Source organism: Leucoraja erinacea, chromosome 33 (assembly GCF_028641065.1).
Source record: "Leucoraja erinacea ecotype New England chromosome 33, Leri_hhj_1, whole genome shotgun sequence".
NCBI classification, from domain to species: domain Eukaryota; kingdom Metazoa; phylum Chordata; class Chondrichthyes; order Rajiformes; family Rajidae; genus Leucoraja; species Leucoraja erinaceus.
In genome coordinates this window covers 9,392,567-9,411,406 of record NC_073409.1, presented here as the reverse complement: position 1 = coordinate 9,411,406, position 18,840 = coordinate 9,392,567, and the positions used below count along the sequence as shown (strand labels likewise).

Here is an 18,840-nt window from a genome sequence, read left to right as displayed (position 1 = left end):
TTAAAGATATAAATAGTAAATGATGATGTACTGAAATAGGTGATTTAGTTTTGCAGCTTGTGGCACAGCTAGTAGAGTTGCTGCCTTACAGCGGCAGTGACCTGATCGCGGGTGCCGTTTGTGTGGAGTTTGCCCTTTCTCCTTGCCACCTTATGCCTGGCTGCTTCAGTATCCTCCCTCATTCCAAAGACGTGCGGGTTGGTACGTTAGATCTACACTGTAAGTTGCCCTTAGTGTGGGGCAGAATCTGGGGGGGGGGGGGGGGGGGGTTGATGGGAATGTGAGGAGAATAAAAAATATATTTGCGTAAACAGATGATTGGTGGTCACCACGGGTGGTATTTGCGTTGCTACGTTTAGTGATGTGCATGTCTGTCACTCAGTTTGTCTGCTTGTTCAGCACACCCGTTTTTCCAGAGGACATCAGTCCTTCTCTCCTCCCTACTAAGATGCAGCCCCTCGCACTTATTCTCTGTGGCACTTGCTGCCCAGGATAACACATAGCAAAGGGCTATTTATATAAGGAAATGGATGACTGTCTCTGAGTTGTTCAGCAAATGTCAGCAATGTAAGCCCATTGGAAACAAATATACCCCTTTCCTTTTGTCTTTTATTTGAACTTTATTGGGCTGTTTCAAGCAAAACTTTCCTGGGTGAAAGTAGCGAACTCTGAGTATTTAGGCAGTTTAGTTTGCTCCTGTTTTATCTTTATGGTCACTATTACCTATCAAAATGCTTGATGTGTTTATTTTTTGTTACCTATTTCCACCCTAACCGGGTGGAGGGTCTTGTTCCATTAAACATTGCCAGACGCAAGCAGGATCTATATTTGCTTTGTTTGGTTGCTAGTGTTCTGGTCAGCCAAATTGTTTATTGAGAGATGTGGGATGGATGATGATAGATTAGAATTGGGTAATCAAATGGATTTGAATGCACTGCAGATAAGAAAACTCTGGGCACAGGAACAAAGACAGCCTTCTGTTTCAAGTGACCAAATTTCAGCTTTGTAACCCTTTGATGACACAATTTGGATTGAGATTAGCACCAATTTTCTAGTTTAGTTTAGAGATAAAGTGTGGAAACAGGCCCTTCAGCCCACCGAGTCCGTGCCGACCAGCAATCCCCACACATTAACTCTATCCTACATACTAGGGACAGTTTATTTTACAACTTACCAAAGCCAATTAACCTATGAACCTGTACGCCTTTGGAGTGTGTGAGGAAACCGGAGCACCCGGAGAAAACCCACGCAGTCACGGGGAGAATGGACAAACTCTGCGCAGACAGCACCCGGAGTCAGGATCGAACACGGTTCTCTGGCGCTGTAAGGCAGCAACTCTACCGCTGCACCACCATGCCGATCTAGTCCCCCAATGGCAGCGGTCTGTACAATCTTGGGGCAAAAGGAATCAAGGGATAAGGAGAAAAGGCAGGAACGGGCAGGGTACTGATTTTGGATGATCAGCCATGATCATATTGAATGGCGATGCTGGCTCGACGGGCTGAGTGGCCTACTCTTATTTTTCTATGTTTCTATGTGATCAGTATCTTTCTGCATACGTAACTGAGGTAAATATTCAGTATCATTGATGTCAGAGGAATTTCCCCCATATTGTGGCATCTCTTTTAAGACTAATATGTAAACCCGATTTTCCTGAAATAGCAGATATTTCTTAGATTTGATTACTTTGTACGCAAGAGTCAAGTGTGTTTTGTTGTCATATGTCCCAGACAGAACAATGAAATTCTTACTTGCTGTAACACAACAGAATATGTTAACATAGTCCTCCTTAAACAATAAAATGAAAAAAATGTTCAGGATATATGTACATACATGGGTATAAAAACAAAGAAACAATAAAGATGCAATAAGACAAAAGACGTGATATATGAACACCATCTTAAAATCTAAAATGTTATGTTTACTCTCTGTGCAAGCGTCTATTTCAAAGTCCTACCTTTCTTTGTCATTTTCAAGTTAGAGAGGGGAAGGAAGGAGGCAGTTACTCATGTGAAGTGAGGCCTGGAAGTAAATTACGTCAAGGTCAGCAAAATAGATTTGGAATAGCTTTAAGCTTCAGAAAATGACAGAAGGAAGTGCGGGTGGTTTATTATATTTTGTTCTTTATTGTATCTTTTTAAATTGTTGGATGTGAATTCCTGGTGCTGCTGAATTGACTTCTCTGTTCTGAAGAGACAGACGTAAGTAGAGTCTATTGACTGGATGTAAGACCAATTTAACAGCAAAAACAGTGTAAGCTGGCTCCTTAATGTAAGTCCTAGAATTGGAATTACAGGGACAGGCAAAACTCGGTACAGTACATAAATGTTAGTTTAGTGCTGAAAGATAACCAGGGTGATCTTGCTGGGCAGAAGTTGGAAAGGTTGGGTTTCAGCCACTGAATCCTCCTTAGGTTTGTGCAGTTGTAATGAATGCAGGAGTCTAGATCTCATCCTGTGCCTTGTGGCTGGTGTTCACAACGGTGAAGCCCAGTCTTCCAGCGATTCCCTGCATCAGGTTCATGAGTGTGTCTCGTCAATCCTGTTCCAGTCATTCTGAAATTGGATAGGAGAACCCATTCACTTCAATGGGGATTTCTGGCCAGAAGATTAGAGCGGATAAGGCAACTTGTTTGTAAAAATTTGTGTCTTGAATTATCCTCATGCCATTGTATTTTTGAATTTTGAAAAGTATATTGTTTGATGTACCCAAAAATATGAATGCTTTTTTAAAGATGGAATAACAGATCATTTAAAAATTATGTAGTACTGTATAGTTCAAAGCAAGTTTAACTTTTCATTTGTCCCTCAATGTAAACCCTCGGGTTCTGCGGGCATTTCCACTGGTGTTACAATGTTTAGTGACGTGCATTTCTGTCACTGTGGATCCCTTGGCTTTCCTGCTCCTTCAGAACACCTTACACACAGGCACCTGGATAGGAAAGGTTAGGAGGGAAATGGGCCAAATGGTGGGACTAGTATAGATAGGGCATCTTAGGGCATCAAATTAGTACCCCATTCTGCTTTCTCCCCATATACCTTGATTCCGTTTGCCCTAAGAGCTATATCTAGCTATCTGTTGAATACATCCAGTGAATTGGCCTCCTATTTCTACAGATTCACAACTCTCTGGATTCATGAGATTCAAGATTCAAGAGAGTTTATTGTCATGTGTCCCAGATAGGGCAATGAAATTCTTGCTTTGCTTCAGCACAACAGAATATAAAAGGCATGAATACAGAACAGATCAGTGTGTCCATATACCATTATATAAATATATACACACATGGACAAATAAATCAGATAAAGTGCAAATAAACTGATAATGGGCTATTAATGTTCAGAGTTTTGTTTGAGTTGAGTTCAATAGCGTGATGGCTGTGGGGAAGAAGCTGTTTCTGAACCTGGACGTTGCAGTCTTCAGGCTCCTGTATCTTCCACCTGAAGGCAGCGGAGAGATGAGTGTGTGGCCAGGATGATGTTGGTCCTTGATGATGCTGCCAGTCTTTTTGAGGCAGCGACTGCGATAGATCGCATTGATGGTAGGAGCCGATGATGGACTGGACAGTTCAATTTCCAGATGAACGTAATATAATAATCCAAAAACAAATGCAACCCATAACAAATGTGCTGATCTGCTCACATTGGTTTTGTCATTCAGATGATGTACAGGGAGGCATCTTAGCATTAGTGGTGAACAACAGTGGTCATCGTCTTGCTGCTTTTCTCGAGCTGATCCAAGTGCTAAGACAAGGTTCCACCTGATGGAGGCCCCAGTTAGTTGCTTGCTATTCACCCCTCCTGCACAAGCCTAAATATGCAACTTCTTGTCAATACTCCCTAACCATCACTTTTCTAATTCCCATCAATGAACGAACCAGCCAGGAACAAGCAGCTGCCTTAAACGAGTTGTAAGATCTGCCAATGTGTAGTTTGTTTTTGTCTCTAGATTTAAATTAAACAAACTTGGAGAACTATTTGTGAATACAGCTATATTGGTTATAAATCCAACAGATTTAATAAGTACATTACATCCTGTGCAAAGAGAGTGTGTAGGCACAGTGTGTTCCATGAAACCTTGGAGGCTCTTGTCTGAGTGACCCCGACATTGTCCCCTTCCCCTCTCGCTTTCCAGTTCTCTTTATGGTTCTGCTTCCACCCTCTCCAATTCCATATTTCATTCACCTTTTCTTTGATCTTGCCTGTAAACCACCAATTTCCAAAGCTATTTCATGCGTTCTTATCATAAATATGTTTGGTTCATTATTGCCCGTTCTATCTCTTCCTCTGCTGATTGAACCATGTTTTATCTTGCATATGCCTTGCAGACTGAAGGACCCGTTTACTGGTTACCTAGAATTCTGTGATAAATGGTGTTTGCCCCTGACCATCTGAATATTTCAATCTTTCCCTTCTCTGTGTCACTTAATCTTCCCCATTAGCAGGATTCTGGTAAATGTAATGCCCTTGTTCTGTTCCATGTCATCTACATGTTCCTCCAGTAGCTCCAGTTCCTCCGTAACACCACAGTCCAAATTAGACATTCATATTCTTCAAGTTTAAGCAGAATTCTCTTTCTGCACATTCTAAGCAGTTTGCATTATTTTTGAGCTAACTGACCTTCATGATGATTTGATGTGTAACCATAAACCATTTTAATGGCGTAATTGCTTTTTAATCTTTATCTTAACATTAATAATCTTCATACTTCTACGAGAGTAGACCAGGTAGTGGAAATGAGAAAATTAACAGTGTATTAGTGTTAGAACCACAGGGAAGGAGGAGATAAAGTGCAAGGGCTGCAATGAGGTAGATTGGAAGATTGGGAATATATCCGTGGTATATGACAGATCTGTTCAAGAATCTGATGATCGTGCCGAAGAAGCTGGTATTGAATCTGGTGGTGTGCACTTTCAAGCCTTTGTATTTTCTAACTGATGGGAGAGGGGAGAAGAGGGAATAACTGGAGCGTGAGTGGTCTCTGATTATGTTGTGTAAGAAGGAACTTCAGATGCTGGTTTACACCAAAGTTAGACTCAAAATTCTGGAGTAGCTTAGCAGGACAGGCAGCAACTCTGAAGAGAAGGAATGGGTGACGTTTCAGGTCAACCTTAAACATCATCCATTCCTTCTTTGTAGAGATGATGCCTGTCCCGCTGAGTTCCGCCAGCATTTTGTGTCTATCTTTGATTATGTTAGTCGCAATCTCAAGGCATCATGAAGTGGAGATGGAGTCGATGATGTCGGGGGTGGAGGGGGTTGATCTGCGCCATGGATCGGGCTATGAAACGGTCTGTGTGTTTCTTGTAGTTTTGGGCACAGCAATTATCAAGCAAAGTGGTGAGGCATCCTGGTTTTGATATGTCCTGTTATGACATAATTGAATCAATCATCTTATTTAATAGATTGCTGACTTTCTGACTGTACTAATTCATAACTGAACATTCTACAGATTAATGTTATACCTTGAAGCACAGCGCAGGTAAATTGAAGTGTTTGTGTATTGATGAATTCCATAATATAATGGTCTGTGTCTAAGAGATGTTATTCTGTCTCCCTTTTGCCCTATCGACAGATTACTACCTCTGGTTAGTACAGTGACGGTTAGTTTGGTTAAGGAGTTTTGGTTGCATTCTGGATCCACTTCATTTCCTGACGCCTTTTAATGAAGTGACAGAAAGCTGTGTACTTGCAACATACCAGCTTCAGTCACAGCTTCCTGTCCACAAGGCTGTCAGGTGCCAGAAGTCTGTGTCAGCCTTTCTCTGACAAACTCCAGCCTCAGTGCTTATAATGGAAGATGTCTGTATAAACTTGTCCTGCTGTTGCTGTGTGCTGCACTGACAGCAGTTTTCCAGTGAACTTCCGCCTCAGACCAGTCTCTCAGATTCTAGCCAAGGAGCTCCTTTTTTAGTTTAATGTAGTTTAGAGATACAGGGAGGAAACGGCCCCTTCGGCCCACTGAGTCCGCACCGACTAGCGATCACCCCCGTACGTAATCCTAAACACACTAGTGACAATTCAGACATACACCAAGCCAATTAACCTACAATTCTGTACATCTTTGGAGTGTGTGGTACAAACTCCATAGAGACAAGCATCCATAGTCAGAATCGAACCCCGGTCTCTGGCGCTGTAAGGCAGCAACTCTACCGCTGCGCTGTCCTTCTCAAACTAGCGGGGGCATCCCAAACCCCCGTCAGTACAATTACGTAAGACCTGTTTCTCTTTTTCATACTCTTGGAAATGTATGCTTCTTGCTGCAATAATTTAAGGACTGTAACAAAATACACAGAGAGAGTGCAAGATATTGAAAATCATACTGAGACATGCCTTTTAGCATCTCCTGCCCCAAGCCTCTCTTCACTCGAACACTTGGTTCCAATTTTCCCTTGTGCATTGCCATGGGAAATTGTCCAGAAAATATACAACGGTCGGAGTTGTCTGGCTTTTAGTGGATGCATTTTCAGCCTGCAGGTTAAATGCCTGAGTACAGAATTGTTATTCAAATGTTCTGACAGAAGCTCAGCCAAAGTTTCTTTCGTATTAAGCCAGAAATACCAACGTTTTCCCAAAATTTTGAAGTTTTTACTTTAGAAACTTGACATCAGCTCTGTTTCACTGATCCTGAATACAATGCGGTCAGTGAGGCTGAATAATTGTGCAGAGATTGCCTTTCGTCGGAGTGATATTGCATGGAATGAAGCGCGTTGTAGTAATCCATTTATTTATTCAGTAGAAAACTCTGCCATTCGTTATTTAGCAAGGTTAAGACCACCAACGTTATAACTTCCGGCCTGAAGAAGGGTCTCGACCTGAAACGTTGCCTATCCATGTTCTCCAGAGATGTTGCCTGACACGCTGAGTTATTCCAGCACTTTGTGTCTTTTTTTTGTGAACCAGCTTCTGCAGTTCCTTGTGTCCACATAACCTCCCGTATTGTTGGACAAATTGTCATGTAGTTGCGACATCATCAGAAACTTTGATTTTACTCCCAACCCTCCCGCCTGCTTGAAGGCACCTCTAGTCAACTGTTGAGATTGTCATTTGGTGGTGAGCAGTAATCCACTCAGACGGTCATGTAGAGAATCAAAACAATGATTGTAATGAGATGGGAAATTGTAAGAGTTTTGAATGTAGAATTGGACAGAGTCCACGGCTGTTCACATGGTCAGATGCGCCACTGGGAACGTCGGTAATTTAAAAATTACATTTAGCCGAATCTCTATGTCATTCATGCTGTGCTGAAATGACCAAGTGTTGAGTTGAGTTCATGTATACCGAGGTACAGTGAGAGCAACCAGTCAGCGGAAAGACAATACATGATTACAATCGAGCCGTCCACAGTGTACAGACACATGAGAAACGGAATAAGAAAAGTCGGAATATAGATTTAAAAGTTCAGAGCGATTGTAATACATGATTGTAGCTCCACGTCTGTGAAAGCAGCATCTGTGGAGGGAATGCATAGGTGATGTTTTTAGATTGGGATCCTTCTTCAGACTGATGAAGAATCGCTACCTGACCTGCTGAGTTGCTCCACTACTCTGTGTTTGCCCTTTTTCGTTGGATGCATTCAGCAATAGTATCCATCACTCTGCAGTTCTCTGAACAAATCTCTAACATGGATTCATCCCTTTTCCCATTTCAAACACCCCCTGAAAATCAACTACTGTATTTTGTCAAAGGTTGGAATTCATAACACTCTCCCCTTCATATGGGTATCCAAGGCCTCTTCTAAACAATTCCTCACAATGTTTTGCAGTGCTTGTTCAGTGCTTTTGTTTTGTTTTTTCTCGCTCCTAATGAGGTTATTTTTTTAAATTACAGTGAACTACCCACCAAATTTCTAATCGGTTCCATGGAGTCTTATGTTGGTGCTATTCCGGATAAACAAATGCAGCGAGATTATGGAATCCAAATCAGGTTTATTCAAGACTCGCAAGAAGAAGCAACAAAGGCACAAAAATATCACACTGGTCCAAACAAAGCGGGGTCTTACGGAGTCAGCATTAGAGTGCAGGGAATCGATGGGCAGCCATATGTTGTGCTGAACAGCAACCAGGAAGGACATGTGCAAATGTATGAGCCTCCCCCTGAGAACGGTGGCTTTGACCAAACTGCATCTCAAGACGGTTTTAAAGCATATTCCGGGCCTTGTGCAAGAGAGCAGAGAAACACATTCTCCACTAATGGCCACTTCACCTTTCCAGAAAGTCAACATATCACTTCACCAAAGCCATCTTCTTATCCACAGTTGCCAGGAGCAGAGACCTCCAAGGCCAGGGAAGACAGTAGCCACGTGAAAGCAAGTAATTTGCTGAATTTCCAAAAGCATCCTGAAATTCTCAAACCCTATGACCCTGAAAAGACCGCCCTGAAACAGCCTGGTTGGCAAAGCCTGACCAGTAGCAAGCCTCCCGAGAACAACACAGTCAGCTCTTTGCACCTTTTGCCCAAGTCGGAATTTCCGAGGAAGATAGATGCCAGACCGTCGAGCTCAATTAAACCCAGTGATGAGAAAATTAGTATCCGTAAGGTCCCGATGTTGGGCGATGCAAGCAAGAAGATTGCAGGGCCTGTGAGTAGAAGCGTGGATTCAGTGAACAGCAAAATCAATTTTCAGAACGCCATCAACACTGATTTGGACGATTCCCGGACTTCACGGCCAGATTTGCTCCCTCTGCGCCGGCCAGACACCAGTGGGAGAACGGTCGAGGTTTCAGCATTACGTCGCTCATCATCTTCAACCCCCACCTCCGCAAGTCCCGACAAGTTGGCTCCTCCCAACAAACTGGGGGCGGAAGATCCGGATGAAGAACTCTCTGCTGAAAATATAAATCGGCACGAAAATAGGAGGTACATTCCCTTCTTCCCAGGCACCGGCCGTGATATTGACTCTGAGCACATTTCCGGCGTGGATGAGCTGATTCATAAATTTGACGGTAAAGAGGGTCACTATCGACGAGGCAGGTCGGCAAGGAGAAACCGAATTGATCCGGAAGATCGTAAACGATCTCGGAGTGTCGATAGTGTTTTCCCACTTAAATCTCCAAGTACCTTTGCTAACCCCGACAAAAAGTTTGGAACATCAAATGAGCACTTGCTCAGACCATCTCAGTTGTGCCGCCAGAACGCCGTATCTCAAAGCTTCAAAACCCCAGCCTCACGTGAGAGTCCACCCGCCAATAATGTTGCTTCCACCGGGAGTCTTGGTCGTCTTCCAACGCGGCCTTCAGCCAGTCAGGGGAACCCGAAGCACGGTTTCGCCAACGGCCCAAGTCAGACCGAAGTAGACGGAGGAGCAACTGCTGAGCTCAATGGAAGACCTGCCATTAAATCATCTTCACACACTGTAGGGACAATCAACAAGCCTGAAGTCACAAAGGAAGAAGCAGTGCCTGTCACACAAGCAAAGATGAGTAAAATCACTCCCTCCTTCCTTGGGATCCGTAAGAAGAGTTTAGATCTTCACACAAGCCAACACGCCTGTGATCGTGAGGGGCCGGTGAGTAGCAGAGCTGTAAATGTAAATGCCACGCTTTATCTCCAGATGCTGGGTTCTTCCAAACAAATCAAAGACTCCAAAGATGTACAGGTTTGTAGGTTAATTGTCTTGGTTTAATTGTAAGTTGGCTGTAGTGTGTGTAGGAAAGTGTAAGTATGCAGGAGCGCTGGTCGGCACGGACTCGTTGGGCCGAAGGGCCTGTTTCCACGCTGTATCTCTAAACTAAACTAAATTAAATCACTGGAGCTGCTGAGTTATTGCATTCTATGTATCTAATGCAAGAAGCATGTGACAGGGAGAGGTGATACACATCCATCCATACACACAAATCTTCACCCAGTCAGCAGGAGGGGGGAGTGTGCATGTGTGCGCGCGTGTGTGCGCGCGTGTGTGCGCGCGTGTGTGCGCGCGTGTGTGCGCGCGTGTGTGTGCGTGTGTGTGTGTGTGTGCGCGCGTAAGCATGTGTGTGTGCGCGTGTGTGCGTGCGCGTGAGTGTGGGTGTGGGTTGTGGGTGTGCGTGTGTGTGTGCGCGTGTGTGCGCGTGTGTGTGTGTGTGTGTGCGTGCGTGCGTGTGTTTGTCCCCCCAACACCACTTCAGATGTTCATGTAAGTAATAAACTGCCCTAGTGCTTTCTTTAGGAAGGGACGAGTGTTTAGGTGTTAATTTAGTACATTCCTTCTAAGAATTTTTATTTAAAACTGTTCTGTGCTTTTTGAAAACTGCTCAGCTTTGGAGTTATTTCAGGATTATCGTGAATGTTCCTGGTGTGCCTGTATGTAACTCTAGTCAGCGTTGTTTAAATGAACAGCACTGCATCACGGGATTTTCTAATTTTCTTACATAAGCTGCTTTTTTTCCTCTTTCCTTGCTTCTAATGTTTCCATGGGCACAGGGGACCCTCTTTCCCCTGTAGCAGTGTGGGCCAGCGATCAACTCTGAGAGGTGTTACAGTTTCCAAGCTGCAAGATGCATGGATTCTTTCAGTCAGTAGATGTTCAGCAAGGCTGATTAACCCCAACCTCTCCCCAACGCTGCTGATGATGTAGGGATACTCTGCAGTGGCAACCTATACTTTGAAACGTGCTGATGTCATCTATCTGATGTATACTAATTCTATTTCTTTGCTTCTATACTTAACTGCACAAATTGAAGATTATATTTTTGCTTTCCTCAAGCTTCACATGGAACACTTTCTCAAGATTTATATTCCTCTTCTATTACTTTTGTGAGTAATTTTCTCTCCGTAGATACATAAGATTGTACTATGTTTGTATTCAAGAAATTATTAAACCTATTTGGCTCTCCAGATGTCATGGGTTGAGACAGGCGGATCTGGAAGTTTGTGGCTGGAGACCATGATCTTGCTGGAAGTAATGGTTTAGACGGTCATTAGTTTGTTTCAGCTTAGTTTAGAGATACAGCATCAAAAGAGGCCCTTCAGCCCACTGAGTCTGCACTGGCCAATGATCACCCGTACCCTATCCTACACACTAGGGGCATTTACAGAAGCCAATTAATCTACAAACCTGCACTTCTTGGGAGGAACAAAGACTTGCATATTCTGTTGTGCTGCTGCAAGTAAGAATTTAATTGTTCGATCTGGGATGTATGATAATACAAACCTCTTGACGTTTGACTCTTGAAATTGGAGCACCCAGAGAAAGCCCATGTGGGCACAGGGAGAATGCACAAACTCCATACGGACAGCACCCGCAGTCAGGATCAAACCAGGCAACACAAAGAGCTGGCGTAGCTCAGTGGGAAAGGCAGCATCTCTGGGAAGAAGGAACGGGTGACGTTTCAGTTCGAGACCCTTCTTCAGACTGGTTAGGGATAAGGTAAATAAGAGCTATAGACGTAATCCCGGGTCTCTGGTGCAACTCTACCGCTGTGCCACCAGTGGGCTGACAACACCAGTGTATGGAGGGAGGAATAAAACAGCTTTTCCAACTCTTGAAATGAAGGTCCCTGACATAACGCTCCAATCTACATCTCTAGGAAGTGAGGTATATGTCCTCACTGCGTTAGCATTAGATGTTGGACAAAGGGGTCTCTTTAAACTTTATTAATCTTGGTTCAGAGAGCCTGGATATCAAATCATTGTATGGAAAGAGCAGGAATCTGAGGAGAGAAACCACTTCACCTTATTATCTACAATACCGCTAGTTGGTGTCTGAGTGCATCGCATATAAACTGGATGGGCCGGCAATTTGGTGACACAAAGAAAGGTGAAATAAATGCTAAGTTCTCAAACATGCAAGTTTTCATGTCTCCTCTCACCCAATTCCTCCCAAGAGGCAAGAATTTAATGGCAGGACTTTCTAACTAATTGTTGCTGTGTTTTTATCATGCTGAACATTTGTTCGGCTTTTCCCATTTTGTTGTGTTGTAAAGGGGCATTTGATCCTTGTACATATATATTGAAACACACACTGCTCTTTTGAAACTTTTCCTAATTACTTCTGAATCTGTCATTGCAGTTACATTTCATACAATGGATGTTGAATTTTAAGATAAAGTGAATTAAGTTTTAATAGCACAATAACGTAATTATTTTTAATCTTTTAAAAAAATATTTTAGGTGACTCCTGACCTTTTGAAGGATCAACAAACGAATGAGGAGACGGCAAAACAAATCTTGTACAACTATCTAAAAGTGGGGTTGGTATCCAAATCAAAACCAGTTCCACACTGTGTTGTGCAAATATTATCTAAACTTGAAATGGATGTTTCGTAGCTTATTAAATCGTCACTTTCCAGAAATCTTTAATGGTTGAGATGAATTATTTTAAACTAGAATTCAGGAGGTATTAACGCCAGGTTATTTGTTTGTGTTTTTAATATACTTTAGGGAATTTGCCTCTGGTTGTGTCAATCTTTAATGCTCTTTGTGCTGTTCAAAGCAAATGCAGATGAAAGAAATGTTCACCACTTTGGTAATTCTTAATCACCATTACAAATGGATCTTTTGTTTATGTCAGATTGCCTGTGAGTTTCTTCTGTTCAAATACTAATTATTCAGTAATACTTATAGGTGCCAAAGGAGATTCAACAAACAGGCTGGTTTAAATGGAACTGCTTGATGAGAGAACCAATGTTTGTTCCCTTTGATTACACTGGGAAATATTCAATTACTTTGCTGTTAAGCATATTCCATGTTTACATTATAGCCATAAACCAGTGCAGCACGGGATCAGGGCCTTCATCTAATGATGTCTGTGCAAACATAGAAACATAGAAATTAGGTGCAGGAGTAGGCCATTCGGCCCTTCGAGCCTGCACCGCCATTCAATATAATCATGGCTGATCATCCAACTCAGTATCCCGTACCTGCCTTCTCTCCATAGCCTCTGATCCCCTTAGCCACAAGGGCCACATCTAACTCCCTCTTAAATATAGCCAATGAACTGGCATCGACTACCCTCTGCGGCAGAGAGTTCCAGAGATTCACCACTCTCTGTGTGAAAAATGTTCTTCTCATCTCGGTTTTAAAGGATTTCCCCCTTATCCTTAAGCTGTGACCCCTTGTCCTGGACTTCCCCAACATCGGGAGCAATCTTCCTGCATGTAGCCTGTCCAACCCCTTAAGAATTTTGTAAGTTTCTATAAGATCCCCTCTCAATCTCCTAAATTCTAGAGAGTATAAACCAAGTCTATCCAGTCTTTCTTCATAAGACAGTCCTGACATCCCAGGAATCATTCTGGTGAACCTTCTCTGTACTCCCTCTATGGCAAGAATGTCCTTCCTCAGTTTTGGAGACCAAAACTGTACGCAATACTCCAGGTGTACTTAGACTAATCCAGTTTGCCATATCCCTCCTTTTCCTGTCCGCTCATGTGTCTATCTAAATGCCTCTTCAATGTTGCTAATATATCTGCTTCTACCACCTCCCCTGGCAGCATTTTCTGGGAACCTACCACTCTATGAACAAAAAAAATCTAACCTTGCAAATGGCTGTTTAAACGTATCCCCTCTCACCTTAAAATGATGCCTTCGAGTGGTAGACATTTCCACCCTGGGAAATGCTATTTGTACCATCTATGCCTCCCATAATTTTATATGTTTCTTTTGGATCACCTGCGGCCTGTAACACTCCAGAGAAAACAGTCAAAGTTTGCCCAACGTCTCCTTGCAGCTAAAATACTTAACTCGAGGCAACATCCTGGTGAACTTCTTTTACACACTCTCCGAAACCTCTACATCTGCCCTGTAATATGGCAACCAGATCTGCTCACACTACTCCAAATGCAGCATAACCAAAGTTTTATACTTCTGTAGTAATGCATTCATCAGTCTATTTGTTAAAGTGCACAGAAGTGAAAAAAACATTTTCTGTTTTTTAATCATTTTTCTGCATTGAATAATATTAATTATCCAATAACCTGAACCAAGTGCAAATTGTTATTTGAATTTGTACAAATTTCCAACATTTCAGTCTCTTGACTCCATATATCTAAGCTATTGTCTCTATCACTGCCTCGATTTTTATCTCCTTTAAACCATTATTTTCCTCACCTTGCTCCTCCACCCCACCCCCATGTGATATTAGCCCAAGCTTTGCAGACTTGGGAGCTTTCGGTAGATATTAATCTTCCATTGCCATATATGGATTGTCTATATAAATCACTGCCAATCCTGTTGTTTTAACAAACTCTCTAATTGTCCACGATAGTGTGATCCCTTGGCTTCTCTCTCCTACTTTATACCTTTGCAGTTGCCGCCACATTTCCCCTCCCATTTCCTTCCTTTTGTGAATGGTGAGCAGCATTTCTTCCATATCCCAGATCTGAATCTGCATCTTTTTCTGGTTTCTCCCCAGTGTGACCTCTCTAAGCTTATTGTGTTCTTGATACTTGCCTCCTCTCCATTGACCTTAATCTAACCTGAATACTTATGAAGGTAGACAAAATTGCTGGAGAAACTCAGCGGGTGCGGCAGCAACTATGGAGCGAAGGAAATAGGCAACGTTTCGGGCCGAAACCCTTCTTCAGACTGAATACTTATGACTCCATTGCAGTTCCAGATCTCATGTTGGCCAATGTCGTGTATCGTTCCCTCTCCTTTTAAATCTGCTTTCGGTTATTTTATCCTCAAAAAACAACCTTTAACCACTTTTACATCTTAAATAATCTCACTCGCATTAAATGTTCAAAGTGCATGAAGATGGTGTTGCTTCCCAAATCCATGCCAATCTCTCTTGCTATTCCATGTCTGAATCCCAACAAATGGATTCAATGCTTCAAATCCTTTGCTCTCTTGGTTAACCTAGAATCTTCAACTTTGCTTAAATTGGAACATATCGTGCCCTATTGTGAGCTAACTCAGAACTGTTCCTCTCATCTTCGATCTTCCTGTCAGGCAATACCTCGGTTTAAAAATAATTAAATCTTATGTAAATGGAAACTCAATGCGAAGTAAAAGTGAAAAGCTGTTAAGTCTCATAAACTGTATTTGCTGTGAGCTGTTCCATACAGTGTTCTCGAGTCCAGCTTGCATAATTTGTCCCCTCCTCCCTTCACCTCTGCCCTGACCTCAGGTTACAGTTTGACAAAGGGTAACAGCCCTCTCGTAGCCAACCCACCCACGTGTCCGTCTAATAGCTCTGGTCCAAGGCAGTGTATCTTGGCAGGTTGCTGGACTACAGCATGTATCAGTTCAGTCAATGGGAAGTCTGAGGTAAAGTGCGATGGCTTTGCGGTTATTTTTGTTGCTGTTGGTGAATCCAGCATCAACCTGACACCTTCAGACATTGAAGGTAGACACAAAATGCTGGAGTAACTTAAGACATGGCGTGTTTGCCTCAGACCACCTCAAACTCAGGGGTATGTATTGCTGATGATATAAATGGACTAGGTCATGTTTGCATAATTTCCACATTTATCCCATTATAATTGCAAGCAGATCTCCTACTATAGAGAAAGGTGGATATAGGTGGATTGTGCTTTAGGTGTGAAAATCTGTAAACATTTAACTTTCAGCTCAGTAATTTAAAACAAAACCCCTTGAGTGAGATTTTCCAGCTTCATTCAGTCTCTTGACTTGTACATGAGCTGAAGGGATAAACTGCAATTGCTGAAAATGTGAAATGAAAACAAATGTTACAATTTCCCTTCCTCTATCTGTAAAGTGAGAAAACTACGATGGGTGTGGACTGTTTGCTAGAACTGGAAACTCCAAGAAAAGCCAGTTTATTAATCGGGCTAAACAAAATCAGCCAGGGGGAAGGGAACGACAGGTTTAAAATGTCAGGAATGTAGACACCCATCACAGGAGGCATTGGATAAACAGCCAAACAAAGTTTTTTGAAAACAGCTGTGAAAATTGAAGGTTAGGATAGAAGCTCTCTGCAAAATAGAACAAAAGAATATAAAAAATACTAATGGCATGATCATTGTGCAAGAAAAATTTGTAGAAAGTAGAATATATTCTCTTCTCTCCCCCCCTCGTACAGATTCACTGACCTGAATAAACAGTCTTCCTATTGCGCAAAGTGAATACTATTAATAATTAAAAACATTGGCCCAGATTCTGAGTCCAGCAGTGAATGAACAGCACTTGCTGTTCATTATGCCCTCAGTAGTTACCCACAGACTTGACATGAACCTTTACGCAGCGTCTTGCAGAAGTCCAAGCCAATGCTGCACCCTTCACGGCAATCGCACTGGAGGATACTCAATGAGGTACACTTTGTATATACGTTAATGTGTCGATCAAATTTAATCCAGTGGAAATTTATAGCGTGAAATAAGTAAACGGAAGGAAAGAAGGGTTTGAGAAGGAGATTTAAGCAACGATAATGTAAAAAATATTTTGCGGAAGATCATCGATATTAATTGAAGGAATGAGAATTTACTTTTTAGTGCCAGGAGAGTTGGCAGTGATTAAGACTATCACCCTGTTAAATGCACACACACACACTGATTTGGGCAAGCTATAACCTTTTAGGAAAGAATAATGGGCAGATATCACAGAGTCTTGGGGTTTGTGTATTTAAATGCCAGCACATGTCTCTAAGCACATACCATAGCAGCAAAACATGAGGAACAACTTGGCAAAAACCCCCAGCAAACTCTGAGTTCTGTATTTAACCATGCGTGTCTGGGCGCCAGTTATTGCTGGCCTACTTACCCTGTAATAGTGGTGAGTGCTAGTAACCTCACCGTTGCTTCTTGCACTAAATCACTCTGTTACAGCTTCCCGACTCCTTTTTAGTTGGTGCTCCAGTGAAGATAATCACACCCGGTTCGGGTTTATTCTTAGCAAGTCTCATTCCATGCTTATTTTAATCTCAAAAAGGAAAATTGTGCTGTGCAAATTGTGCACTTTGCGCACAACTTTGTTTGTTCGGAGTATGACCCATTTAATAATTATGTTTTGATCAGGAGAACATGCATTACAATTGGCACAAATCAGTGACAAAACACAGCAACCTTATTCCCTGAAAACAATGCAGGTTTATAATTCTAAACTTACCATTATCTACCCATATTTCTAATATCCTAGATGGATTACCTCATTTTGTTAAAACATTGGCGGACATTGGGCATTTATTTTTCAGCTCCAATTAATTCCAATGTCAGAGGAACGATTTGTGGGTAGAATTATGTGACTGCTTCACCAAAGAAGCTGGTCATTTAGTTTGTGCTTATGGAATAAGTGGACAAAGCACTTTCAGGATGTTGAAAACTGAGTGAATAAAGTAGTAATCACTAGACATTTGAATAATGTATTTTCTACTTCATTGCCTCCTAAGTATGTCTGCTCCGGTGAATTGCTATCTGAGGCACTGGGGCTGATTATTTGGGCTGTTGTCCAAAGCAATTAGGAGACTGTTGATGTAAACTGTTGTCTCTTCTTCAGGAGTCAGGATGACGATGCCACTAAAAAGAAAGTCAATTTGGTATTTGAGAAAATCCAGACCTTAAAATCAAAGAGTGCAGTCAGTTTGGAAAGACAAAAGGACAAAAAGGTGAGTAAAGAACATAAAAATATATGAAACAGCAACATGAGGCGTGCAATTACTCTTATGCTTCATTCATCAAAATCACGGCTGGTCTATTTCCTCTTCATTTTCCTGCACGTTCACACAGTCTTGATTCCCATTACATCCTGGAATCTATCGTTCTCTGTTTATATGACTGAGCTTGCACAATACTCTGGGGCAAAAAAGTTAAAGATTCAATACCCCTTGCACCATGAAATTGCTCCACATCTCATGATTAAATGGACTACCTCTAATTCTGATACTGTGACCAAAATGGGTCTGTCCCACTTAGGCAACTTTTTATGCGGCAGCAGGAGACTATGCAGTCGCCACATGGTCGTCACATGTTCGCGGGTGGTTGCTGGTGAGTCGCCTTCATGGTGAAAACGTGTTGCAAAATTAGCGGCAACAAGAATGAAGCATAGCGAGAATTCTCGTGCCGTAGGTGGGTCGCCAGGAGGTTGAAGGTTCTTGGAGGTTCTCATAGGCTGGAGCCCGTGCTGACCAGTGAATGTCATTGGGGGAAAAAAACGCAAGCAGTAGTTTTCCGATCCAAGGTTAACTGACAGGTAATGTTAAATGTCCGCCAAGCTTCACAGCCGTGTATCTCTGGCTTCTTAAATGTTGACTGGTTTCTTAAAAGTTGTCTCCACTCCTTCTCCCTCCTTCTCCCCCCCTCCCCCCCCCCCCTCTTTTAAAGGACTTACCATACACTGTGCTTTAGCCATCTTAATTACAGCGCCAACGTTCCTGTTCATCGCAGGGTGTGCTTTGCACCGTGTGAATTTCAGACAGCGCTCCCCCCGCTTGCCCTGTACCCCACCTGCAATATGTTTGTGTGTGTGTGCGCTCGGGTGTGATTTTAAAACAAAAATCACACATAAGAAATCCTAACCTTTACAATAGTTATCAGATGGACCTTGTAATGAACTGTTATACACATTTACCATCTGTAGTTTTCTGGTGCTTGCTATATAATAATGTCATCAAATAATCATTGTTTGAGCTTAAATTGGCCAAAAATGTTGCTGTAAGCAAATAGTACAGGACAATTTGAAATACACACACACACACACACACACACACACACACACACACACACACACACACACACACACACACACACACACACACACACACACACACACACACATACACACACACACACACTCATATATATGCACATATATCAATATCAATATATATATATATATATATATTGACTGGTATATATATACAGATGCACAACCTTTAATCCGGAGTTCCGGAAACCGAAAAACTCCGAAAACCGGCCATTTTTTCCAGGATGTCGTCTGCACACCAAAGCTCGCGTTTGGCGCCAAACTT

General features: G+C 42.3%; 1 protein-coding gene across 3 annotated transcripts in view; it reads left to right on the top strand.

The window, feature by feature from the left end:
• The window catches only part of cgnl1 (cingulin-like 1), a 126,630-nt gene that overhangs the window by 27,159 nt on the left and 80,631 nt on the right, over window positions 1-18,840 (top strand). For 2 of the 3 annotated variants that reach the window (XM_055661227.1, XM_055661225.1), the window contains exons 2-4: window positions 7,830-9,597; window positions 12,090-12,169; window positions 17,370-17,478. In XM_055661227.1, the coding sequence (XP_055517202.1) occupies window positions 7,861-9,597; window positions 12,090-12,169; window positions 17,370-17,478 (1,926 nt within the window). In that variant the 5' untranslated portion in view covers window positions 7,830-7,860. The remainder of the gene's footprint in view (window positions 1-7,829; window positions 9,598-12,089; window positions 12,170-17,369; window positions 17,479-18,840) is intronic. The other variant, XM_055661228.1, reaches the window with a different exon arrangement.